The 27,406-nt window shown below is 47.3% G+C and overlaps 1 protein-coding gene across 3 annotated transcripts in view; it reads right to left on the bottom strand.

Moving 5' to 3' along the window:
* The window catches only part of RGS22 (regulator of G protein signaling 22), a 1,028,745-nt gene that overhangs the window by 49,751 nt on the left and 951,588 nt on the right, over positions 1-27,406 (bottom strand). For all 3 annotated transcript variants that reach the window (XM_085605181.1, XM_085605183.1, XM_085605184.1), the window contains 2 exons: positions 4,071-4,188; positions 3,842-3,968 (listed from right to left, as the gene is read on the bottom strand). In XM_085605181.1, coding sequence (XP_085461307.1) covers positions 3,856-3,968; positions 4,071-4,188 — 231 coding nt within the window. In that variant the 3' untranslated portion in view covers positions 3,842-3,855. The remainder of the gene's footprint in view (positions 1-3,841; positions 3,969-4,070; positions 4,189-27,406) is intronic.

Below are 27,406 nucleotides of genomic sequence, written 5' to 3'. Positions count from 1 at the left end.
GCAGCGAAGTGGTTTCAAAACTTATCAGTAAACTAAAACCATCCAAAATGAATTGCCGATACCTTTGCAATACTAGACATTGACGTTGCACTACTGGGTACTGATGCTGACTAATGAACCCAATTGATACGTTTCCTGATGGAAACTGAAATCCTTGAGTCCCTTGGCCGATCTACAGTAACCCCTGTCTTGCCAATGAGATTCTGCTGGAGTGATGAAGTTGACACAGCTTTCGAGTCTGACACACATTGGATTGAATTCTAGCTTTGGTAGCAAACCCCTGTACTAGCACATAAACACAAGCGGTAGCATGTTCCTGCCTTAACTATTCACAATCCTCTCAGTGTCTTTCACTTAGACGTTCTTGCAAAAACCCAAGTGTATGCAGCGCTACACAAATCAGCTTACTGTTGATGTTAGCAGGATGCCACATATTGGATTACATAATTAACCGGTGCCGTTGTTGCATTTTAAAATAATTGTGTAGGAATGAACTTGGTCACTTCTATTACACCAGAAACAGTCCAACATCAGACGGTTAGGTTTACCAGACAAACTGGAGTCACCACAGAGGTTTTTGGTCGGACTGGAATTATTGACTGATGTTATATGTTACACTCTCAGCACTCTTCAATATGGAGCAAAGTTACTGTTGACCTAGAAAGCTTACATATCCACTTCCCCTTTTAAATACACATTGTTGCAAAGCTTTCAGGCTTTAAAGGCTAGTCTGATGGGCAAATCTATGTATGGCTTGGTCGATGGCTCCTAAATTATTTCACACTGCCATAAAGAACAAGACGAAAGCAACCATAAGGTTTACATGCTGTAAATTTAATGGACTCAAAAAGTAAAAGCATTGTGACAGATCCAGTAGGGCGATCAAATGGGCTGGCATTCTGTATGTGATTAGAACATAAATGTGGGACACCCTGAGATCAATGGAATGATTATGGATGTGACATTGTAATAGGCTTGAGAACATCTCCTCCAAGGGTTTGAATTTGAACCTAAAATGCAAGTAAAACCCCAATTCTATTGTGATGTTAAAGAGATCAAAGTTGTTGGCATTATCCAAGTGGCTGGTTTAAAGACTATTTATGAATGTCCAGTGCTGCAAGATACTGTGAGTTTGTTAGTAATCTTGTTTTTTTATCAGTGTTAGGTGCAACCATACTGTGCCCTCCCACATACTCTCACAGTGGTCACAAGTCCCTGCCTTGTTTCTGTTTGGTGGATTCTATAAACATCTCAAAACAGGACAGCAGTGAACACCTTTGACACTGCACTCAAATAAGTTAAAAGGAAGTCTCTTTAACTGACGCTTGGCCTTTCCTTCTACAATCCATGAAACGGTCAGTAGGGGTAATGGTCCGGGGTGTGAAAATGTGTTTTCAAGTAGTCCTACCAAGCTCAGCCAATATCTTTGCTCCATGCCACATGGTCCACTGACCTCAGACAGGAGAGGGCATAATAATTTTCATAAGGGAGAGAAACAGATTACAACTAAACAGACCCAGAGGAGATGGCACTCATCTGTTGATTGTATCAATGGCACTGTAATAAAAGAATAACAAAAAATCAAAACAACTTACTTTTTAAGCATTAATAGATGGTGATATATGTTTAGGGTTGCCATGGAGTGGAGTGTGTCTGGAGGGTCTGGCACAAAAGTAGTTTTACACTGTTGCAAAACCTTGTCTGTTGATGAAAACAAATCACTCCTTTTCCTTGTAAGACGGACATCTGTAACTTTGTCTTGCATCTCTGGTTGTACATAGGATGGACAGAGCAAAAGTGGCTGGCACGATGCTAGAAAATTGGTGATGAGGTACTTTGTCATGAAGAGCTTCTCTCCACTGTCTTTTTGCCATCTCTCAGTCCTTACAGGCAGATCTACCTATCTGTCTAGCGCACCCAAAAGTGAAGTATAATTCCACAAGCAAAATTGTACCTCCCCATAACAGCAAAGGTGAGAGGAAATGGTCTCTCACCCAATAGACCTTTTTACCTTGGGTTTCCACAGTCACAGAACAATAGCTGGATGCAAAGGAGGATGGACCATTTCCTCTCATAATCCTTACTGTCATTATCATGGACTCCAGTGGTAGCTTTACAGCCACATATGTGGTATCATAGTTTGGAGTTCTAGAGATACTGATTTCTAGCTTGGAGAAATTGGGGGGGGGGGGGCATAAATTAAGGCCCTCTAAATTCACATCAGACTCAAGAGTCAAAGCTCTCCAGGTCCTGTTCTTTACTGCGGTAAACTAGACAACAGATAACAGATAAGCTGAAGACTGTCCTGGCTCGGATCTGAAAAGGTGTATATGGTATTGAAATGACTGCCCTGCGATGCTTGTGGAAAGCAGAGGGGAGGAGTGCATTTTCAGGGATTGCAATTGCCCCTCTTCAGTTTGCGGAAAACCCAGAACTGATGCGCCATCAGGGTATGAGAGTAGCAGGGCTCAATCCTCGGATCAACTGTCCCCAATCCTGACTGGGATTCAGTTGTCTGGAATTGGTCAGTCCAGAAAAACTGGTGCCTGCATCTGAGGAAGCCCTGCTTAAAAATGGGGTAAAAACAGATTTTCAGTTGGGAGCCCTGGTTTCTATGCCTTGCACACCAGTAATGCGATGATACATGATAACGCAATGCTGCACTGAATTGGTTTGTATTGTATTGAAAACTTAATCAAAAGATTTTCATTAAAAAAAAGTTCTTGCAGTATTTGGGAGGAGGTAGTATGCACTAACTGGAACTACAAGAAACACGTTTGTCTTTTCCAGCTGAACTGTCAACCAAAAAAGAATTCAGAAATTGAAAAACTGCAGTCTTCTGACTGATATTACAGCATATTGGACTCTACCTTAACCCAATTTTATTTACCTACGGTTCACACTGAAGTCTTTTGTCCAGTGTTTTCTGCAGAATGTTTCTCAAGGATGTGCATCTGCTGTAGATGATTTTTAAGGTTATCATTGCAATTTCAGGAAAGAGAGAGCAAGAACAGAGCAGACAGCTACTGTACAAAAAATTGCCACAGACTTTGTTACTGTAATTTACCGCATGCATATCCTGAAGTCTGAAAAGAGTAGTGAAAGACAAACAGCATCTCAGAAAAATGGCAAAACTAAAGTTAAAAGGGAATTAGATACTTGATCAATTTAGTGGGCTGAAATGGAAGATATAGCTGCACATCTGAATAAAGAGTCACTAATACGTTTGGCAGGTTGCACATTGCTTCTGTTCTGAAATGTTTAACAATGTTCCCAATCCACTACTAGGGTCTTTGTTACAAGTGTTGAGCTATTCTTGACCATTATCTTCCCAAAATGTATGATTACCATTACCAGGTGTGTGGTATTTCTGACAGAGGCAGGTCAGATTAAGTTTAGAGATTATTTGGGAACAACTTGTATGTCATTCATGTTTTTCTCCAGTATTTTGCCTGCAGATTGTTCCTCCTTGGAGCAGGTAACATCTGTGAGTAAAATACCATGAGTCTGTACCCATTCTGCAAAACCTATAATTATTATGGGATGGGCAGCTTCCATTACCGGCCCAAACAGAATTAACAAACCACTTATGATGATAGACTAGGTGAGAGCAGAGTCCTGTTAACTGGTAAAAGGCAAGAACAGGACACAGGAGTAATATCCAATGTTCCATTAAGTTTCAAAGGAATTGATTTTAAAAAAAGCTAGATTTCTGAGATGAACAGCAATTCTTTAATTACTCCGAGTGACGTAATATGGCAGAAGTGATTAAATAATTTTAGAAAGTAGGTTTAACAAGTTGCCATGTATTCTAGCAAAACTTTGCTCATGAAGGGCTTACCGTCGTCACCTTTACTATCGGGGGGGAGATCTAACCGCTTTTTCAAAGTTTGCAGCCGAGATTGAGTTCAATATCTTGCGTCTTGTTGGATCACTCTTTGCACTGGGTATTGATGAACCACCACCTTCTAAAATTAGGAAGACAAGTGTTTTAGAAACAGCCGCAGTACCTGTAATCCAGATTCAGAGACATACGTTATTCCGCTGACACAAATATTCGTAAAGCTCACCATGGAAAAAGCTGGATGATGCTGGTGAGGCTATTTTTCGCTCCAAATCTTCTTTAACTTTTAGCAGCATTCTTTCCTGCTCTAGTGCTTCTATGTATTTGGAATAGTTCCAGCTCAGCTGAAAAATGAGATTACTGTGTTAGCTTCATTTTGGTATAATTCTCTTCAGCCTGCAGTGATAAAGTAGTAATACTACATAGTTAACAACTAGAAATGGTACGCCTAACATTGAAGGAACACATTAAATAAAAGTGGATTATTTTTTGAACCATTTTGTTAAAGATGCCATTTTATAACCAACTACCTGGATCTATAGGTCTGCTGTGTTCTACTAAACATAGTTTGGTATCACTGGAGTAACAGGCAGGGCAGAGTTGAACACGATTATGACTGAAGATATGACTGGCAATACTTATTACATGGTACACAGTGCGCAGGATCAGACGGATGGAACCTATTATCTAGGATTCAGAAAGGCTAGCCCGAGGTATTGCGATCAGCCTTAAGGTGGTAGGGTGTGTTGGCTGGGCTCAGTTTCCTTTGAATCTTCTAATGCTGATAATGGCAGATTGTGGGTCATATCCAACGCACAGGATCAGAAGGATGAGGCAAAGCACCCAGGATATAGCAAAGTTAACCCTAGACATTGCAACCAGCCTTAATGTGGTAGAGGGTTGTTTAATTTTCCACCCCCAGCTGATAGGGCGCAGCATACTTTCATCTTCTAATTCTAATAAATGTTAATTGTGAGTCATATCTTCACAATGGGAAGGGTCAGAAGGGCAGAACTAATTCCCTTGGATTGAGCAAGGCTAACCTGAGACATTGTGACCAGCCTTAATGTGATAAGGCGTGTTGGCAGGGCTCAGCATACTTTGCATCTTCTAATGCTGATAAAGGCAGATTGCAAGTTATATGTCCGCAATGTACAGGGTCAGCAGGATGGGACCAAACACCCAGGAATCAGCAAGGTTAGCCAGAGACTTAACAACCAGTCATGAAGTAGTATGGGGTAGTTTAATTTCCCCTGCAATGTGCCTGTATGGCCCAAGATCAGAGCTCCTGAATGAATAAGGGAGGCAAAGGCACTGCTCTCCCAGAGACCAAAACTGCAGTCTCCACTAGACACAATCAACACGCTTTGCTGGCCAGAGCCAGCATTTAGAGGAGTTGAATTAGGATTAGTCCAGACAGTATATGACACCTATTCGCTACTTTTGTTTTAGTTTAAAAAGCCTCTGGCTAGAGGTGAGAGCAGAGTTAACGGGTGGGAAAGGGGTAGAGTGGGGTTAGACCGGGCGAAGCAGTTTAGAATGACATTAATTTGTGGAAGCATATATAAAAGTGTTTTTTGCAAAGCTCCCAAGTCAGAAAAAAGCTGGGCTAAGATTGAGCAAACTGAGAACTACCAAATAAGTGCCATGCTGCTGTCCCAGTCTAAATAATGGAAGCAGGGTAAGCCTGTTTTCACTGCATTGTTTCTTTTTAACCCTGAAATTTCATTCACTGCTTTTAACTGAAGCGGACGTTGTTCTGGGAGGAAGTTCCAGGAGGATGCCGCATTATGTAAACTAAAAACAACAAGGGTATTTGGGATCCACAAAAAGTATTGGCCGTGCATGTAAGGGAGAAGACAGTAGGGCAACACAAGTTTAGGCAGCAACCTAGCAAGCGCTCACATGTGAATGGAACTTGTCTATCTCTGAGAGCCTGAGAGGGGCTTGGGGCATGAACCCCTGCTCAGATTTTGGTTTACTTTGGCCTGGCAGGAATGGGTGGAATCTGGGTCTTCTGAAGTTTTTCAGATACACAAAAGGTGATAGCAGGAACTATTGCAATTTGTATAACCACTGGCTATCGCTTGGGGTAGCATTTCAACCCATCGTTCTTTTGTCCTCCATGCCACCTCAGTCTGGACCGAGCCAAATGCAAATCAGTTTTGACCCAGCTTCAAAAGGAACAGTCCAGTCTGAATTGCTATGCTAGGTTCTCCCTGAACTAGAACACAAGCAACCCAGTTCAGGGAGTACCTGGCTTGGCAGTTCGGGCTGAACTGTTCCTATTGGAACAGAGTCAATACTGATTTGCATATGGCTGGGTCCAAAATGAGGTGGCATTGTGTCCAAAATAATGATGGGACTGGGATACTACCCAAGTGATTATCAATGGCTGAGATTAATACAAGCATTCAGCCAATCACTTTATTTGTAGATTTTTTAAGTTAATATAGTTTCTGCTCAGGTTGCCAGCGTTGATTGCTCTTCCACAGCCTTCCTCCTTCATGGGTTGCATTTGTTCAACAGTAGACAATATTAAATAAATTAAAATAAAATGGTGCATGGCTACCTCTTCTGTCACCAGTTCCCCTTCTTGTCCTTTTGGCATCTTCTTCTTACCCATTCAATAGCATCACTGTCTGGCTCATGTCGCTGTATGGACGACGGGGCCTCTTCTGATTACCAACCATTTTTGGTATATGAGCACACAGCATATGTGTCTAAGTTGGTTTCTCTTTATTATATTTAGAATTTGAGCATCTATATTTCACATATCCTCATCCATCCCACAACCAGACTCTGTGTCACAGAACACAATGAACACAACTAAGGTGGTCATTGTGAGAAGTTGGCCTGATATATGATGTCACTAATTCTAGTGTACACCTTGTATCAGTCCAAACAACCCTTATGGTGATTGGTTGTAAAGTCAACCTTATAGACCAGCTATCCTAGTGGTAGCATGGACAAGAGCAGTCTTAGGCTAAACTCTGTAAGGAATGTGAAGCCAGCTGTTATACCATATGTAATCCCTTGAATACCAAATGAAAGGACACCACAACAGATATATATAAAAATAGAATGTATTTATTCTAGTCAAACCCTCAGCACTCTTTATGAGATTCGAGGTAAGTACAACACAGTCTTATTTAAGCATACATTAAGTCACACAGGTAAGTACATTAAGTCACACAGGTAAGTAATACAGTTAGGCCCTAGGGGCCACGCAAACCATATACTAAGTAAGTGGTATAAGAACCACTGTCACGAACACAGGATAGGCCTAGGCCTAGGGAATCGCTGGGGCTACACTATACTACCAAAGGTTAGGAAGTGGGAGGCCCACGGGATTCAGGTGCAGAGTGGAAACACTCACGCGTAATGCGTAAAAGTCAATAGAAATAGTAGTTATTAGAAATTAACAGTTTTAGGACACTTCTGGAATAGCTAGGAGTTCGAGACTTGGAAACTAGACCCTAGGATAGTCAATACCCTTGTGAGCACCGGAGTACTCAAGTTACCTAGCCCACGGGCTGCGGGTGCATAGGTGTGAACTTGCGTCGGGTTTCGTCGTTGACTCCTATGGATGCCTGAAGGAAAGTTGCTGACAGGTAGTCAGTGAAAAGTGTCTGGTGGATCCCAAGGATGGAATCAAGAAGGAAGGATACCTGCAAGCAGAAGGGACAGAGTCTAGGTCACCAGCCAGGAGCCGGGAAGGAACCAGGCGATGTCGTGCAGATGCAGGTGAAGAAGTGAAGCTTGTCGCAGCAGCCACGGGTACCAGGAGGCGTTGAGGACGACCAGGACCAGGAGGTGAGCTGTCCCACGAAGGCTCTTGCTGTCGGCGGCGTCGATGTCGAGTTAGGACCCTACAAGCCTTGGCAAGCGGAACCCACGCAGAATGGAGGACTTGCTTCTGGTGCAGACCAGGAAGTCTGGGGTGCTTCTCTTTCACAGAGAAGCGGGTGCCAGTCTGGAGGAGCCGGACCAGCAAGATGAAATTAAAGGTTCGTCGTCGCAGAGGTCTCTAGCCAACGGGCCAGCAACCGGACAACACGTCGAGCAACTCAGGTGCAGAAGGGCCCCACGCAGAACACGTGAAGTGTGGGGAGCTGGTCTTCTTTGCAGATGGTGCTCGGGATGGGGGCTTCTCAATTCCCCAAGCACAGCCTCGAAGAAGCCTCAGAAGTCGGCCTAGTCAGTTACTAGCCACTTTTCCCAAGTCGCCGGTCCCAATTCCCTCGTCGCCTCCACGGGTCTCAGCTTCGCTGTAGATGTGGATCTGGGTCAGAGGTGTCTGGAAGTCTCGGCGCTGGTCAGTCTCTGCAGTCGTCCCTCGTAGGATCAGTCGCAATGCAAGCAGCGGTCGCTGGATGATGCCTGGTTGCCCAGGGTGGTCACTCCTTGGCCACAAGGGAGATTTCTTCAGTCTTCTTCCTGAGGTCGAATGTCGAAGGTCCAGAGTTTCTGTTCAAGTTGCAGATTCAGGTTAATCTAATTTAGCAGGGCTCAGCTACCTACTGATCTACTGGGCTAGTGGGCTGGGCTACCTGCAAGGTCCCTCCTATGGGTGGGACCAGGAAGGGGAGTGGTTACACCCCCTTTCCTTTGTCCAGTTTCGCGCCAGAGCTGGGGCTGGAGTGCCCCAGCGCCGGTTTGAACTGGACTATGCATGGGACACCTTGTGTGCCCCAGGCAGTGTCTAGTTTCTTTCATCCCTCCCTGCCCCAATACACTAAGTCCTGTCTGGGGTGGTGCTCGCACCTCCCAAGGCAGGAAACCTATTGTCCAAGCCTCCCTCACTGGAAGGACTCCCAGCAGCAGGAGGTCAGACTTGTGTCTGTGGCAGCAGCATCCATTTTGTGATGCTGGGGCTCTGGTTAACTTTAACCGGGTAAGTAGGTTTCAACATGTCTTCTCCCTCTAGAAGGGAGGAATGATATCCTCATTGCCAGAAATGGTATGGGGGTATTATTCCACAGTGTTAGACACCTTACACGACATGTTTTGATAAAGCCAAACCATAGTTACCATAACCGTTTAAGATTATAAGGTACTTTAAGAGTATATGGTAGGCTATATCATAGAACAGCTATAAGGACATGGTTCCGAAAGCTGCAGACAGGCTCAGCTCATGCTAGAGCACCATCTCACATGTTACCAAGCACTCTGCCTCCAGGATTGTTAAGGCCTGCCATAGGAGTGGCTGATAGGTACACATGTGTCTATATATAAGGTAGGTATAGGAATACTACACCTAAGCAAGGAGTGATTACACGACCTTGCCCCAGCTGAGTGATCAGCCAGTTGTGTCATAATGGAAGGCCAGGCCAGGAGTGGCACTATACATGCTGCAGCCCCTGGTAGGCCTAGGGTACACCTATGCCCTGGGTACCTAAGGTACACTATACAGGGGCCAATAAGGTGATCCTAACCAATTGGGTTATGCACCTAAAGTACATAGTATACATTTAGAGAAAGAACAGCTGGGCTGTGGGTCTGATTGGCAGGCCCACAGCCACATCTAAGTCGAAAACCAGTGAAGCAAAAGCAAAAAGTGGGGGTGAACATAGAAAGCAGACCCTACTCTCCTACAGTCATCACCCATAACATTACAACACTTCCCATATATGCTTAAAACAAACAACACTCTCCCAAACACACATCCTATAATACAACCAATGGCCCCATGAACAATTAAAGGTCGAAAGCAGGCATACATCTCCCAAAAGAGAAAGGTAGAAAAGGTGATAAAGAAAGGTGAGAGAACATCTCAAACACAACAGAACTTGAGGCACCGGCATGAGAGCCAGGATGCACCAGGGGCCAGCCACATAAAGAGGTGTTGTGATTGCCCACACTTCTGGTCAGCAGTTGTCCCATGAACTATATACTCTTCAAAGTGCAAGGCAAGACATTTGTTAAGCTGAATATTGTTTTTAGCTCAAGACGGTAAAAAAGTATAGTGATGAATGACTGATTTGTTTAGGTGATTCTCTAGCATAAGCATTCGACGATACAGTCACTACAATGTACTCTGGGAAGTTTTAAGATTACAGAAATACAAAAAAGTAGCACAGCTTAGAAAATATAGCTAATCATGATAAATTGAGGACATAATTCTACAATGCTCATCTAATTTAGTCACAAAGGGCCCGATTCACAGAACTAACTTAAGACAAAATCCTAAACTTACTACCATTTTGGTATTCACAGAAGGCACTTACTCATTTTGGTATTCACAGAATGCACTTACTCATTTCGGTATTCACAGAAGTTAGAAGTCCTAACTTTAGGACTCCTAAATGCCTTCTGTGAATACCGAAAGTCTTAAAGTTAGGATTTTTTTCAGTTTAGGAGTAGTAAAGTTAGGAGTCCTAACTTTACTACTCCTAAACTGAGAAAAATCGTAACTTTAAGACTTTCGGTATTCACAGAAGGCATTTAGGAGTCCTAAAGTTAGGAGTCCTAACTTTACTACTCCTAAACTGAGAAAAATCCTAACTTTAAGACTTTTGGTATTCACAGAAGGCATTTAGGAGTCCTAAAGTTAGAAGTCCTAACTTTACTACTCCTAAACTGAGAAAAATCCTAACTTTAAGACTTTCGGTATTCACAGAAGGCATTTAGGAGTCCTAAAGTTAGGACTACTAACTTCTGTGAATACCAAAATGAGTAAGTGCCTTCTGTGAATACCAAAATGAGTAAGTGCCTTCTGTGAATACCAAAATGGTAGTAAGTTTAGGATTTTGTCTTAAGTTAGTTCTGTGAATCGGGCCCAAAATGAGTACAAGGAAATGTGGGCACATTACCCAATAAAGCCTTCAGTATGAGCCACCAGTTGAATCATGGTTTTTCAGGTATTTAAGATGTTTATGCTGTACATTATTTGTATATTTGTGTCCATTAATAAGCACATTTGACTGAATCTGAGCCCCTATGATGAATATGTCTTCTTTCAAATTATTTTCCAACAGCAGGACCAATGTTGAATATGAAAGCACTCACAAAAGCAAATGTTTACATTTGGCTAGTAGTAGCACCCTCTCTTTAAATCTCCAAGTGACAATTGTCGTACCAATGCTTGAGACCAAACCAGCCAGTAACCCAATATCAAGTAGCTAGGGTGCACATAGTGGCAACAACACTTTCTGGACACTCCCATCCAATACTCAGCAATAGGTGGACAAGCTATCCAAGTAACAACATGAAATAACATAGTATCACGCAGTCGGCCAGGGAACCCATTGCAGGAGGTGCTGTAGCAGGTTGTAACAGTTTGTGTATTTCCAGCAAACTCAGATGGCAGGGGTTACGATTCTTTGTCATCAATTAAACCACCCTGTGATGTTAGGGAGGAATTGTTCGACCATAGCACAATCAGCAGAAAAAGAGATATGTGGCAATAAAGAAACAAAGTATAAAATGTGAGGGATAAAGGACATCCTTGTTCTGTGCCCTAAACAGTGGGAAGGAAAAGGACACAAAGCCATTGTTTGGTTCAGCTACACGTGGGCACTCATACAAGATTCCATTCCAAGATTTTAAATATGGATGAAAATCCATGGTTTTTGGAAACCTGTGCAGCTGTGCTCAGGTGAAGGAGTAAAACGCTTTTTCCACATCCAGGCGGGGTGGGGTTGTAGAATTCTCTTGAATACATCTTTCAGTAAAGTCCCGCCAGAAAAAGGAATTAATACGCAAGCACCAGTGTGGGAATGATCACTATCAGTCTGTTAAATATTACTGTAGCCACTAGCTTCGCATGTTAATTTGGAAACAATAGGGTGTATGATGAGTACGATCATGGGTCCTAATGTGCCGTAAATGTGGCTTCCGTAAAAAATTGAAACATGACAAAAAAACTTGGTTTAAAGTGTCAAAAGATGTGAGTGTAAAAAGTCTCATAATACAATATAATTCGACCTTGAGACCCCTGTTAACTGGTGCTCACCCCTAAGACATATCCTTCAATGCTACTAGTATATAGTAATATCTCCCTCCAGAACAATACACTCTTATGTGATTAGTTTTTCCAGTCTGTGTTCAAGTTATTTTGTCCATATACAACTTGTCCTCAGCAGGTTTAAAAGTGCACAGCTGCCGACTGTACCCACACAATTTGGTAAAAAAACATTTATCATCAACCGAGAAACTCCCTTCTGAAATAATAATTCCTGAACTTGGGTTGATCCTCTTTTGCTAGTGATGAAAGAGGCCAATGTCGAACTAAGTAGGTCCCACTCCTTTGTTCATAATTCTGCTTCCACAATCCATTAAAAGTAGCCACACACTGTCTCCTAAGGTCAATGGGATCAAATTCATTCACAGGAGAACTCCTAAACCTGTGGATTTGTACTCGCTCTGACAGGTGTTTTGCAACAAATCTATGATAACATCCACTTCCACTTACATTCATATGATTTATATGTACAATCTGAAGGCTTCTCATACTGATAAAAATTGCTCCGTGGGGCACAAATGGATAGTGAAGTAAAGCTTAATGTGTTCCCTCAATTTATGTTTAAAACCCAAGTCCTTTAAGGCATAAGTTGCCATGTAGACATTCTAGCGTCCCCCGTGCATGAACAGAAGAAGGTTTTATTTGCCTGCAAATGTCCAAGGTGCCCCTTTAAAAAGAGAAAGGAAAATGCTACTTACCAGTATGCATTTGTTCTTGGCATGTAGAGCTGCAGAATCTCACACTGTGCATAGATCGCCATCTGGTGTTGAGCTCGTACGCTTGCACCTTGTTGTTGTCTTGGAAGAAGTCTTAGTAGTCACGAGATAGGTAACTCCTCCCTTGGACGACTGCGCATGGGCATCGACTACATCCTCAGATTGTTTTTCGCCATGAAGGGAAATGATGGAGTTTGTAAGAAACAGAAAAGATGTCCATGTGTAATGTATCTAAGTAAGTTAACATTGGAACAGATACAGGTTCAGGGGAGGTGGGTGGGCGTGTGAGATACTGCAGATCTACATGCCAAGAACAGATGCATACTGGTAAGTAGCATTTTCCGTTCGAGGCACATGAGCTGCAGAATTCACACTGTGCATAGCCTGTAAAGCAGTGTCTCCCCTAGCAGTGGTCACCTGTATCGCTGCAGTGGTTTGAAAAAGTGTCTTAAGAACAGCCTGGCCTACTGAAGCTTGTTGCTTCGCCTGCACATCTACACAATAGTGTTTGGTGAAGGTGTGTGTGGTAGACCATGTTGCTGCCTTACAAATGTCTTCTAGGAGAATGTTCCCTAAGAATGCCATGGAAGCCCCTAGTTTGCGTATTGAGTGCGCTCTAGGGGAAATTGTCAATGTGCGTTTAACTTTTTGATAGCATATTTGAATGCATTTAACTATCCACCTGGCAATTCCGGCTCGGGGGAGAGAAAGCTATGAACAATTGGTTTGTTTTTTTGAAAGGTTTAGTTCTATCAATGTAATAAAGTATGGCTCTTTTGACATCAAGTGTGTGAAGAGCCCTCTCTGCTACAGAATCTGGGTTTTGGAAAAACACTAGTAACCCTACAGATTGATTAAGGTGAAAAACAGATTACTTTGGGAAGGAACTTTGTATTTGTCCTAAGAACCACCTTGTTGCGGTGTATTTGTAAGAATGGTTCTAGTATGGTTAAAGCCTGGATCTCACTCACTCTCCTGGGAGAGGTGATTTCGACAAGGAAAGCTACTTTCCATGTAAGGAACTGCAGTTCACATTTGTGTAGAGGTTCAAATGGGGGACCCATGAGTCTAGTAAGGACAATGTTTAGATTCCACACTGGAGAGGCTGGCCGTGTAAGAGGAATTATTCTTTTAAGGCCTCCCATAAAGGCTTTGATAGCGGGTACTCTAATCAATGACAAATGTTGTCTTTTTGGTAGGTAGGCGGCAAGGACAGCCAGATGTAATCTTATAGATGAGTATGCTAGATTGCATCTTTGTAGATGCAGCAAATAACAAATGATGTTCTGAATTGATGCATCTAGCGGGTCAATTTTGTTGTTATTGCAGTAAATGACTAATCTTTTCCATTTAGCTGCATAGCAAGCTCTAGTAGTAGGGCGTCTGGCTTCTTTAATAATGTTCATACAGTTGGGTGGGAGGTTGAGGTAACCGAACTCTAGGACTCAGGAGCCAGATTGCTAGATTCAGTTGTGCTGGATCTGGGTGCCTTATCTCTCTATGGTTCTGAGTCAGCAGGGTTGGGGAGAGACGTCGTTTTTGGTGCGGAACTACTGAGAGTTCGAGGAGTGTTGTGAACCATGGTTGCAGTGCCCATGTGGGAGCAACTAGGATCATATTGAGAGACTGTTGTTTGAGCTTGCGTACTACTAGAGGAATGAGCGGAAGTGGCGGAAAAGCGTATGCAAATCTGCCTGACCAGTTCATCCATATCGCATTGCCCTTGGACAACGGGTGTGGGAAACTGGCGGCGAAGGTTGGGCATTTTGCGTTTTCGTGTGTGGCGAACAGATGTATGTCTGGGTTGCCCCACAGCTGGAAAAAGGGCTGAAGAACTTGTGGACGAAGTTCCCATTCGTGTATCTGCTGAGTCTGACGACTTAACAGATCTGCAATCTGATTGTTCACTCCTGGAAGATGTTCTGCCATTAGATATATGTTCTGTGGAATGGGCCATCTCCATATGCTTTGCGCTAGATGAGACAGCTGCAAAGAATGTGTCCCTCCTTGTTTCTGTATGTAATACATTGCTGTCATATTGTCGGTGCGGACTAGGACAGTCTTGTTGAGAAGATGTGCTTGGAATGACTTTAATGCAAGAAATATTGCCAGTAATTCTAGGTGACTGATGTGGAGCACTTTTTGTTGAGTGCTCCACCTGTCCTGAATTGTGTGGTTTAGGAGATGAGCTCCCCAGCCAGTGAGTGATGCGTTCACTGTTAGCACTACCTGTGGAACTGGCTCTAGGAACGGCCGCCCTCTGGAAAGGTTTTGTGTGTGCCACCACTGCAGAGAGCGATGTGTGCGGCTGTCCACCAACACCAGATCTGTAAGTTGACCTTGAGCCTGGTTCCACTGACGTGCTAAGCATTCCTGTAGAGGGCGCATCTGAAGTCTTGCGTGAGGCACAATGAAAATGCAAGAGGCCATCAGTCCTATGAGCTGCATAAACACTCGAGCTGGGAGAAAGTGTTGGGGTTGAAATTTTGTGATGAGGGTTTGCATACTGGCTATCCTGGTTCGATTGGGGTATGCTAGAGCTTTGTGGCTCCTAGATACTGATGAAGGTAGGAGGGCTAAAGGTGCGACTTGGTGTAGTTTACTGTGAACCCCAAGTCGTGTAGTAGCTAAATTGTTTGTGTGTGGAGAACATACTGGCTGTAGCACAAGTTATTTACGTGTAACAATATATCTGTAAGAGACATTAGTTAGTGATAGATTCCTTACCTTAGAATATCCCCAGGCGTCAGACTGGATCCGGAAAGTATTTCGTCAGCAGTACCCTTGCACGCCGGTAGGCATCGTCGTGCGGCTTCGAGTACGTCGCTGGCGTCGTAGCCACCGAAATGACGATGTTGGAGCTACTTAGACGCGCCCACGTGCGCTGATGCCAGTTCTGTACACGACTTTTCCGCACCAGGAACGCAGAGCCATGCCAGAGACCGACTACTGGTGCAATAGAACTAGGGCCCTGAAATGGATAACCTGAACCCTAGAGAACAGTTCGCAGAACGGGGAGGATGGGCGGGCGGTAAGGAATCTATCACTAACTAATGTCACTTACAGATATATCGTTACACAAGTTAAGTAACTTGTGCATCTGAAAGAGACACGTTAGTGATAGATTCCTTACCTTAGAATACATACCCAAGCAATACCAACCACGGTGGTGGGTCTGCGAAGTGAGATTACACCAGAAAGTCACGGAGAACCAAACGGCCAAAGAAGCCGTCTCTGCAGACTTGACTGTCAAGGCAATAGTGCTTAGAGAAAGTATGCAGCGAGCTCTAAGTGGCTGCCTGACAGATGTCCTGCAGGGGGACACTGCGTCCCAATGCAGTAGTAGCTGCCGTCGCCCTGGTAGAACGTGGGCGTAGCTTTACCGGAGGTTCTGTTTCAGCCAGAGAGTAACAGGTTTTAATGCACAGGACAACCCAGCGGGAGAGAGTCAGCGTTTTCACAGCCCGGCCTTTGCTGACACCCACGTAGCCAACAAGGAGCTGGCCATCCACCTGGAACGGTTGAGGTAGAATGAAAGCGCATGTTTTGGGTCTAGACGGTGGAGCCTCTCTTCCTCTCCGGAAGGGTGCGGAGGCAGAGAGAAAGTGGGCAGAGTGACAGTTTGCCCCAGATGAAAAGCAGTGACTACTTTTGGTAGAAAGGAGGGACGTGACAGAAGCACAACCTAGTCCGGATTAACCGCCAGGAAAGGAGTTTTGCATGAAAGAGCCTGGAGTTCACTCACGCGCCTAGCGGAGGTGATAGCCACCAGGAAGACAGTTGTCAAAGTTAATAACCGTAAAGGACAGTTATGAAGAGGCTCAAAGGGAGCGCACATTAAGTATGTGAGAACCAGGTTCAAGTCCCACTGAGACATTACAAAAGGAATAGGAGGAAAAAGGTGAGTAATGCCTTTGAGAAATCTATGGACAACAGGGAGCTGATCAGGCAGCCTGAAAAAGGCTGAAAGAGCAGAGAGGTAGCCCTTAACAGTGCCCAGAGCAGAACCCTGCTGGGCTAACAAGAGAAGAAACAATAGGACTTCAGAAAGAGGGGCAGAAAGGGGGTCCACAGCTTTCGCTGTGCACCATGCCACAAATTTGTTCCACCGGCAGGCGTATACAGTGTAGGTGAGGGACGCCTGGCTGCCAGACTCACATTACAGACTTCAGGAAGCAAGTCAAATGGAAGCAACTGTCGCCGCTCAATCTCCACGCAAGGAGGTGGAGGCTGGACAGGTTCGGGTGGAGGACCATCCCCTGTTGCTGCGACAGAAGATCCTCCCGAAGAGAAAGTTGGATCGGAGGATCCACGCTCATACTGAGTAGCTCATGATATCAAATTCTTCGAGCCCAGTCCGGTCGCGTCTGACCATTTTCAGCACTCTGGGTAGGAGTGGTATAGGCGGAAAAGTATACAACGGACCGCAACTCCACTCGCGACGAAAAGCGTCTCCGATCGAGTGCTGCCTTGGAAACTCCAACGCGCAGAATTGCTGACATTCCGTGTTCTCTTCGTGGCGAATAGATCTAGACAAGGTTCTCCCCATTGCTGAAAGAGACCTTGTGCCACCTCCGAGTGAAGACGCCATTCGTGATCCATGATGCACCGACGGCTGAGTGCGTCTGCCCCGGCATGCACAGAACCTGCCAAGTGTTGAACCACCAGTAGAATGCCCTGGCTGTCCAGCCACGTCCAGCGGTGCAGAGCCTCCTGACATAGGGTCCACAACCCCACCCCGCCTTGCGAGTTGCAGTACCACATGGCGGTGGTGCTGTCCAAGAACCCCTGCACTATGTCCTCTTGACACAGGTAAGGAATGGTTCGAGTGCAAGCAGGATCGCCGTAAGCTCCAACTGATTGATATGGAGCTCGGACTCCACCGGAGACCAGAGGCCTCTTATCTCCACCTCGCCTATATGGCCGCCCCATCCCCGGAGGGACACATCTGTTACCACTGTGTGCTCCGGTTGGGAAGGAAGAGGGATGTGCTGCTGACCCAACTCATAGGCCGAATGACCCGGACGCGCTGTTAGTGAAGAGAAACCCGAAATCGCGCTGTGTCCAGAACCGCTACGATGAAGAGGAGCGTCTGAGAGGGAACCAGATGCGACTTCGGCACGTCGATGCAGAACCCCAGCAAATGCAGGAGGTTGGCCGTAGTTTGGAGGTGTGAGGCAACTGCTCGGGGCGAGCCTGCCGTCAACAGCCAGTAGTCGAGATAGGGGGAAGACTGAAACCCCTGATATGCGCAGATGAGCTGCGATCACCGCCATCACTTCTGTGAACACCCGAGGGGTGCTGGTAAGACTGAAAGGGAGCACGGTGAACTGAAAGCGGGAGCATTTTGAACGTTTCCTTCCAAAGGAAGTAGGTGATTTACCAGAGGCCTAAAAGAGGACGAAGGGCTTTGTCCTGCTTTGGAATCAAGAAGTAGTGGGAATAACAATCACGACCTACTACTGGCGTTGGAAGGCGCTCGACGGCCCCCTCTGGTCAAAAGGGCCTGAACGTCCTGCTGGAGAAGCGCCAAGTGATCCCCGACATGTGGTGGTACGGAGGGGGCACGGCCGGAGGGACAATCCGGAATGCGAGGGAGTAGCCCCATCGGACTATCTGCAAAACCCACTGTCCGAAGTGATGGTGCGCCAGTGGGGGAGGCTATGGCAAATCGTGCCGCCTTTGGTGGGTCCGAAAACCCTGGACTTGGAAGGTTTGAAGGCCGTGGTGGCAGGGGTGGGGGCGGACTGACCCGGCCGCTGGCCCCGTGAACCACCTCTGCAGGTCCCCTTTCAGCGGCTGCTCTGAGACTGCTGCTGCGCAGGCCTGCGGCTTTGAAAAGAACGTGTTTAGGCGCTTTGTCCCTCCCAGGAAAGGACTGAAAGGCAGACCCCGAGGAAGTGCGCGTGGCGGAAAGGCCCAAGCACTGGACCGTTGTCCTGGAGTCCCTAAAACGTTCAAAAGTGCCATCCGGTTTGTCACCAAAGAGGCCCGTGCCAACAAAAGGCATGTCCAACAAAGCATTCCAGACAGCCCCCGAGAAGCCAGTGGCTCTGAGCCAGGCGGAACTGCGGAGCGCCACAGTTGTAGAATTTGCCCTGCCGAGGGAGTCGGTGGTATCAAGCCCACCACATATAGTAAACATTGCTGCATCTCCCCCCTTGGTAATTGCTTGGGAGAGCACCGTTCGAGCGTCCGTTGGACACTGAGGCAGCACCAGCGCCACTGTGTCCCACACAGAGTGGGAATAGCAGGCCAAAAGGCATGCAGTATGCACTGTCCGCAGTCCCAAAGTGGCAGAGGTAAACATTGTTCCCAGACCGCTCAAGTTTTTTTTTGTTTTTTGTTTGTGGGCACCCTATCCGGAGGTGCAGAAGAGAATGCGCTGGGAGAAGCAGAGTCCTGGACAACAAGACTTTCCGGCGTCGGGTGTTATGTGAGGAAACTAGGATCGCCCGGGGCCGGGCGATGCCGTCGTGCCACACTCCTATCCATAGGAGTACCTCTGGGAGGTGTGGACCAGGCGCCCAAGAGGACGTCTGTAAGTGCATCAGTAAAGGGCAGCGCGGCCCCGTGGAGGAGGCCCCCGGCCGAAGCACCTCAGTCGGGAGAATGGTCATGAGAGACAATAGGTCAATCCAAGCTTGTTGTAGTCCGGCCGTGGAGGCAACGGCGCCGTGTCAGACGCCGGGCCCGGAGCCTCCGGCGGCGCCGAGGCTGGAGCCATCAGCGGCGCCGAGGCCAGAGCCAGTCGGTGACGCCGAGGCCGGAGCCAGCCGGCGGAGCCGAGGCCATAGCCAGCGGCGGGGCTGAGGCCCGGAGCCAGCGGCGGGTCCAGGAGCCAACGGCGGGGCCGAGGCCGGAGCCAACGGTGCCCCAGGGTATCTTGCCAGCATAACCGGGGCCAAAGGTGGCGGCACAACCACCCAACGGTTCCACAGGGCCCGAAGGGGCAAATAAATGGCCAATGGCCGACAGGAACACCTGTATTCCTTCCAGAGTTGTGTACGGCCCCGGGGAAGGCGGGTAGGCCGCAGGCAACAACGGAGGCTCCACCGGAGCCGCGGGAGGGTGACCACCCGCCCCCTGCACCGCGTCCCGCGACCGGTGAGGGGTAGACGAAGAGCGACGCCACGTCTTCGACCTGGTGTGGCGCTTCGACTTACCTGACCCCGATGCCGACGAACGATGGCATCGGCTCTGCGATTGGCCCCTCGACCGCCCACGGGTGCTTGACCTTGAGAGGCGTGGAGCAATTGCCGGGCCTCAAAGAACTGTCAGGAATGCTCCCGCAAGTCTTCGGCGCCATGGTCCAACAACTGGGGCACGTCTCGGGGTTTTGGACGTGCCCGAAGCAGAAGAGACGCACGAAATGCGGGTCCTCCGCGAACATGTCCCTACAGGACTGAGACCCGGGCATCCCTACTGCACCAGAAGTCGAGTACTCAACAAACAAGAGAAACAAGTCTCAGAAGCAAGTCAAAAAATATGACTAGGAGTACCGCTCTCTCTCGGATCTGCGCTTGCTGGCGCGGACAAAGAAAGAACTGACGTCAGAGCGCGTGGGCGCGTCTAAGCAGCTCCGACGACGTCATCTCGACGACTACGATGCCAGCGACGTACGCGGAGCCGCACGACAACGCCTACCGACGCGCAGGGGTACTGATGACGAAAAACTTTCCGGATCCAGTCTGATGCCTGGGAATATTCTAAGGTAAGGAATCTATCACTAACGTGTCTCTTTCAGATTGACTTGGCTTTTATTAGCCAGTCGTCCAGGTATGGAAACACATGGATCTGCTGCCTTCGCAGGTGTGCTGCTACTACCGCAAGACACTTTGTGAATACCCTGGGTGCTGTGGAGACTCCGAATGGGAGAACCTTGAACTGATAGTGTTGGCCCGTCCACTGTAAACCTTAGATATTTCCTGTGAGCAGGGTATATGGGTATATGAAAGTAGGGGTCCTTGAGGTCTAATGTGGCAAGGAAGTCGCCTTGTTGAAGCAGTGGAAGGACTTGTTGAAGAGTGATCATGTGAAAATGATCTGACTGTATGTAGAAATTGAGAGGTCTGAGGTCCAGTATTTCTCTGAGAGTCCCATCCTTTTTGGGGATTAGGAAATACAGGGAGTAGACCCTGTTCCTTGATGCTCTATAGGGACTGGCTCTATTGCATGCTTTTGAAGCAGTGAGAGAACCTCCTGTTTGAGGAGCGTCAGATGTTCTCCGGACATTGGACGTTGTTTGGGCGGTATGTTGGGGGGAGTTGCAGTAAGTTCCAGGCAGTAACCATACTGGCTAATTTGCCTTACCTACTTGTCTGTAGTGATGGAATTCCAGACAGGTAGGAACTGTGAAAGTCTCCCTCCGACCGGAGTGGAATGGTCTGGAGGGAGTGGAGGGAAGTCACTGTTAGTTAGTGGGAGAGGTGCGAGTGTTGTTACCTTGGCATCTTCCCTTGTTATTTCCCCTGCACCCTCCTCTAAAATATCCCCTGTTGGAGGATGTTTGTGTAGGGTTTTGATAGGAGGAAGAAGCAGTGTCTGTACTGATGGTTTTGGATGCGCCTCTATAAAAGGAGCGGCGAAAGGAGCCTCGTGTAGATGGAGACTGTAATGCTCCCATGGATTTTGCAGTCTCTGTGTCTTTTTTCATTTTTTCTAAAGCTGTGTCCACAGCCGGGCCAAAAACTTGTTCCTGATTGAATGGTTGATTTGGGATAGTAGTTTGCACTTCCTGTTTGAACCCAGAAATGCGCGACCAGGCGTGCCTTCTTAATAACACACTAGTGTTGATTGATCTAGATGCAGCATCTGCTGCATCAAGGGCACATTTAATGGATGCGTTTATGATTAACTTGCCCTCCTGAATCAGATCATTGGCTTTGGCCTTGTATTGGTCAGGTAAGTGCTGCATGAGGGTCTCAAGTTCGTCATAGTGAGCCCTGTCATATCTGGCAAGTAATGCCTGTGCATTAGCTATCTTCCAGTGATTAGCTGTCTGGGAGATAACTCGTTTGCCTGAAGCATCTGGTAATTTCGACTCTTTGTGTGGAGGTGGAGCATCACCGGAGATTGAATCTAAGGGGAGTTGGCCTTCAATGTAGGGGGGATCTTTAGGGGCGGGTTTATATTTTTTATCAATCCGAGGATTGAGAATTCTGGTCCTGACTGGGTCTTTGAATACGTCTGGAGCATGTTTGATGACACCTTTGAGCATGGGCGCTGTTTGTAATGTCTCTTGTGACTGTGCAAAAGTGTCCACTAGGAAGTCTTGTGGGGTCTGAATGGATTTGGACGCCATGATATTGGGCAGCCCTATCAATAAGCTGACTAAACCCAATGTTGTCATCTGGGGGAGATGGCCTAGTCGGGTATGCATCTGGATCAGGAAGATCTGGAAGATCTACAGGGACATTGTAGTCGTCCCATGGATCGGGTGGTATGTCAGTGTCATCATCAGGATCAGTGAAAGGGTCATTATTTTCTCCCCCACCCCCTAGGTCATCATCATCCTGTGGTGTTGCTGTATATATGGGGGAAGTATGGGAGACTTTGGAGGAGAGAGAGGCTCAGTAGGAAGAACAGGAGAAGAGGGTCTTAAAGGTGAAGTTGCACAGTCTCTTTTCTTCACAGGCACCTCAGGGATGTGTGGGGTGTCCAATTTCCTCTTCTTGTGTGGAATGCTGACAATATGGCCTGTCTTAGGGTCCACATGGAGAGTGTTTTGTTTCGGATCGATGGGATCCGGCAGAAATAGTTCTTCCTCTTCGATGATAGCTTTCGGCGCTGATTTTTTCGGTTCCGAACGTGGTTTAGATTTTGGATCTGGCGCCGTAGGAGGGGTTTTTGTGTCCTTCGGCTTCGGTGTCGTGTCCGAAATCTTTTTCGGATCCGAAGGTTTTCGAGGTGACTTCGCATCCGAGGCCTTTTGTTCTTTGGGTGCCGAGGTGCTCGGTGCAGAGGCCTTTTTGGAGACCGCAGGAGTAAGATGTGCTCCTGTTTTCGGTGCCGACGATGTTTTTGGGGAGCTGGCGTGCAGCTTGCTCGGTCCCGAGCTGCCGGAAGGCTTCTCCTTTGTCTTCGGAGCCGGGCCCAGGGGCGGGGCTTCTGAAGTTTTCTTTCGGTCGCGACTAGAGCCTTCAGGCGAAGTCTTGACCGGAGCCTCTTGTTTTTCGGGTGGGGTTGGGATAGGGGCAGTTGTAATCACTCGTTGACCTGGAGTGATGTGGTCATCGGAGTCGGAGTCATCTGCTTTGGATACAATGTCAAGATCCTCCGAATCTGCTGCCTCTGGAATGTCAGGCCTTCATCAAAGATGTCCTCTGGCACCGGAGCAGCCTGCTGCGCCATAACGTGTCGTCGAGCCCGGCGATCACGGATAGTCTTCTTGGACCGGAAGGAAGCACAGGCTTGGCAATTCTTCTCGTGCTTGGGAAAGAGACAGAGGTTGCAGACCTTGTGTTGGTCACTGTGTGGGAATTTAGCTCCACACTGGGGGCATTTCTTAAATGGAGTCCTTTCCTTTAGCCTTAGGCTCAAATGGCGTCGATAGGCCCAGTGGCCCACGTTGACGACCGGAATCGAGTATGTGAGCTAGCGCATCGATAAAGCACGCGAGCGAAAACAATACCGCCGATTTTGCGATGGTTTGCGCGTTGAATGGTTTGAAAACACAGTACCGAACCGGAGCGCTGAAGTTACATTCAAACCCGATGGCGGAAAACAACAATATGAGGATGGAGTCGATGCCCATGCGCACTGTCGTCCAAGGGAGGAGTCACCTATCTTGTGACTACAAAGACTTCTTCCAAGACAACAACAAGGTGCAAGAATCCGAGCCCAACACCAGATGGCGGTCTATGCACAGTGTGAATTCTGCAGCTCATATGCCTCGAACATTATATTTCGGAGTTTGGAGAAAGGTGAATTTTTAAAAGGGAAGATGAACTTAAATGAATTGATTCCAAGATACAGCACTGATACACAGAACAGGTAATGAGCAATATGTGGCCATTCTCCCCATTACCCTTGATGCAGGTTGCTACAGACATGAAGCAACACCTATTAGCAATGTATCAATCAATCAGTAGACTTGTAGAGCACTATTTGTTATCCAGGTGCTGGCAGGGTCCAGTTGATTAGTCGAATAGCCAGGTCTTCAGGGACTTTCGGAACTCTGGAAGAGATGGGGAGGTTTGTAGATCAAATGGTAGCTCTTGCATGTCTTCGCTGCAAGGTAGAAAGAGCGACCTCCACATCTGCAACCTCGGATGTGGGGGGGTGTGAGTTAGAGAAAGGGACGCGGAGCAGAGGTGTCTGGTGGGCTGATGGAAGTTCAGGCGGTGGTTTAAGTAGGCGGGTCTGAAGTTGTGTAGGACCTTGTTTGCATGGGTCAAGAGCTGGAACTGGCATCTTTTCTGTACAGGGAGCCAGTGGAGTTACCTGAGGTAGGGATATATTGCGCAATAAAACAGCTGTTTGTCCTTGAGTTTACTCTTAGCCTTGATACCTTCAGCATGTTGGTCCTAAAAAAGATGTGGTTGGACCACGACATCTCCAAATACTTTTCAAACCGGATATACAAACCCATGTAGAAATGATAAGCCACCCTTCCCTACTGAGCAGTGCAGAAGCCTCAGCAGAGAAAAAAATTTCAGTACCCTGCAGTCTTTTTGGACAACCTGTGCATCGACATGCTGGCAGCAGCCAAGAAAATAAAATAAAAATCTACACTTACCAGCAAATGGTTCAAAAAGAGACCAATGGCACTGAAAAAAACTCATCTCTTTTTTTCTCTCTTGTTTTAAGACCAAGGTGTTTATTTTGTGGAATGTGCTGAAAACCACTAGCCACCACCTGAAGCAAAAATTGCATAAGTCAGTCCTGACCGAAGATAAGCTCCTCTGCAGGAACCACAGAAGAGACCACCAACCCATCAAGAGAGCCAAAAAAGATATACGGAAAACACCCCCTGTATTTCACAGCAACATTGCAATGCAAATCCATTGCCTTCTCAATGTCATTCAGCTTATTCCCAGGGATCACTCCTCTATTGCCTGTGCAAGTTTGGATTACATGTTCAAACCAACATCCTAGTAAAGAGAGGGACTTAGCAGACTTTTTTTTGGTAGGTGCCCATGGATTTGCCCAGAAGACCTCCATGATTTCATCTGAGAGGTGCACAACATCTCCTGTTGATCAAGTAATGCCCGATACCCTCCATGCCATTTGCCTGGCAGAACTTGCTGACTGCAATGTTTTTTTTTAATATCCAATTTTATTGATTTTTTTAAGAACAGGAAAAATACAGCACTGATAAGTCAATCAATGTACCAGGCTTGAAATTAATTATCACCAATTATGCACTAGCACACATTATGACCCGCACCCATCCCCAGTATCGCGTACAAACTTAACCCAAGAGGGAAAAGGGAACCCTGCTACTCCACCTGGCCCAACCACTTACCCCAGACCCTCCTGTGTTTGGTTGTACATCCCCTATCCTCATACAGGGGTCTTTCCTGCCCTGCGCACCAGTCTACACCTTTGCACCATTTGACTACGCTAGGTGGGGTAGAACTCTTCCAGGCAGCAGCAATATCTTGCTTGGCCACCATGATGGCAATGCTCAGGAAGAGTTTATCTGCCCTGGTCCCGTCCTGACCATCCATAATACCCAGGAGTAGGTTCAAGGGCTCATGTGGCACCCCCCAGTCCAGGATGCCTGTCAGCTCAGATTCCAACGCCTCCCAGTATGGGGTGAGATGCGGACACGTCCACACCATATGGTAAAAGTCTGCTGGTTCTAGCTCACATTGTGTACATGATGGGGTGGCTCTTAGGCCCGCCCGATGGAGGCGACTGGGGTCGAAATACGCGCAGTGAAGGTAGTACAGCTGGACCAGGTGGAGTGCGGCTGAGGTAGTAATGGTTTTAGGAGCCATCAAGGTATCCCGCCAGTCCTCATCTCTAGTGGACCCAGCCATGCCTCCCATCGGAGTTTGAGCGGGTCAAGTGTCAAGGGTCAAGTGTTGTTGGGCTGTTGTTGGTCAGGGAGCGATATATCCTCAATACCCTTCTTGGCTTAGGTCCCCTATCATAATCTGCGCTTCCATTGGGCTGAACTTTGGCAGTATTGTGCCTATCGGTACGTATGAGCTAAGTGCGCGGCGTAGCTGCAGGTATTTATAGAATTGTGAAGGGTGTAGCGAGTCTGGTAGGTCTTGGGATGAATGTAAGTGATCCCCTACCCACAAATCTCCCAATTGTGAGTTTCCAATGAGGTCCCACCTCCTGAAGCCTTCTAGAGCTCCTACTTCCCTAAGCCAGCCGCCTTGCCAGAAGAGTGTTTGCTGTGTCAGTCTGTGGTCCCTGTGGGTATGATGTAAGGCGGAGCGCCAGGCTAGCTTGACTTCTCGCGTCACCGTCGGTAGGGTAGTGGGCACTGGGCCTCCGTACATCATTGTCTGGATTCGTGGCAGATCCAGCTCCTCCAGCTCGACCAGCCACCATTAAACCAATCGTGCAGGACGAGCAGCCTAGTTGCTAGGTAGTATAGGTAAAGATTAGTCATGCCCATGCCTCTGTCGAAGGGCGTTATCTGGCAGTGGGCGAGGGCCAGTCGTCGTTTTGAATTTCCCCAGAGGAATCTTGTGGCAATACTGTCTAGTTCCCTGAACCAGCTGCGAGGAGGGTGGAACAGGGTATTCTAGATAATGTACAGGAAGTGGGGGAGGAGAATCATTTTAAATAGGGCTAGTCTCCCTAGGGGTTGATTGGCAGGGTTTGCCATCCTCTGAGGTCCTCCTTGGCTTTCTTAACCAGCGGGGTGATGTTCAGTGACCATGCCAAGTCTGGGAGCAATGCGACCCAGACCCCCAGGTATTTGAATGATTACCGCCATATGGGGACAGTTGACTGCCAGTCGAAGCATTCCCTTAATATGTGAAGGGGCAATAAGGTAGATTTGATGGGGTTTAGGAGCCATCCAGATACCTTTTCAAAGGTGCGGAGGAGCTGGAGGCATCTGGGCCCGGACTGCTCCAGGTCTGCTAGAAAGAGCAGGACATCGTCTGCGTGAATTATGATCTTGTCCTTGTGGGTACCATTCCATTTCCAGCCTCGAACTCGGTCGTCTGCCCGAATGAGGCCTGCCAGTGGCTCCATCGCCAGGGCAAAGAGGAGGGGAGAGAGGGGGCATCCCTGCCTCGTCCCCCCTTGGAGCAGAAACATCTCTGATAGAGCTCTGTTTATAAGTACTCTTGCCCTAGGTTTCGAGTATAGAGCACGGACGAGGCGACAGAAGTATTGACCCAGACCAGCTGTTGTCAAGACACTATCCAGGTACTGGCAATTGACCGTGTCAAAGGCTTTTTTAAAGTCAATTAGCAAGAGTGCTAGATAGGGGGTGAGTGAGTGACGATTTGCAAGGGCCAGATGGAGGCGCCAAATGCAATGTCTTGTGCTCCATGCCGGCATCAAGCCGCACTGGTCCGGGTAGACACGATTACAGAGGAATGGTCGTAGCCGTTGAGCCAGGATCATGGCGTATATCTTGACCTCTGTATTTAGGAGTGAGATTGGGTGGTAGTATGCGCAGGACGGCAAGGGGGGTTGTGTTTTAGGGATGACGACCACGGTTGCCGCATCGGTTTCTGAAGGGAATGTCCCAGTCTCTGAGACTTCTGCGAATAGGTCCTGGAGATGGGAAATTAATGTTCCTCAGTATGCTGCGTAGTATTCTGGTGGGAACCTATCTGGGCCCGGTATTTTACCAGCGGCAACCAGGGAGATTGTGTCGCCAATTTCTTCTCGTGTGATGGGAAGGTTCAAACTGGCCGCTTTGGCTGCACCGAGTTGAGGAAGATGAATCCCTCC

This window comes from Triturus cristatus, chromosome 5_1 (assembly GCF_964204655.1).
Source record: "Triturus cristatus chromosome 5_1, aTriCri1.1, whole genome shotgun sequence".
NCBI classification, from domain to species: Eukaryota; Metazoa; Chordata; class Amphibia; order Caudata; family Salamandridae; genus Triturus; species Triturus cristatus.
Note: the sequence above shows the minus strand (reverse complement) of the source record. Positions and strands in the feature narration are given on the sequence as shown.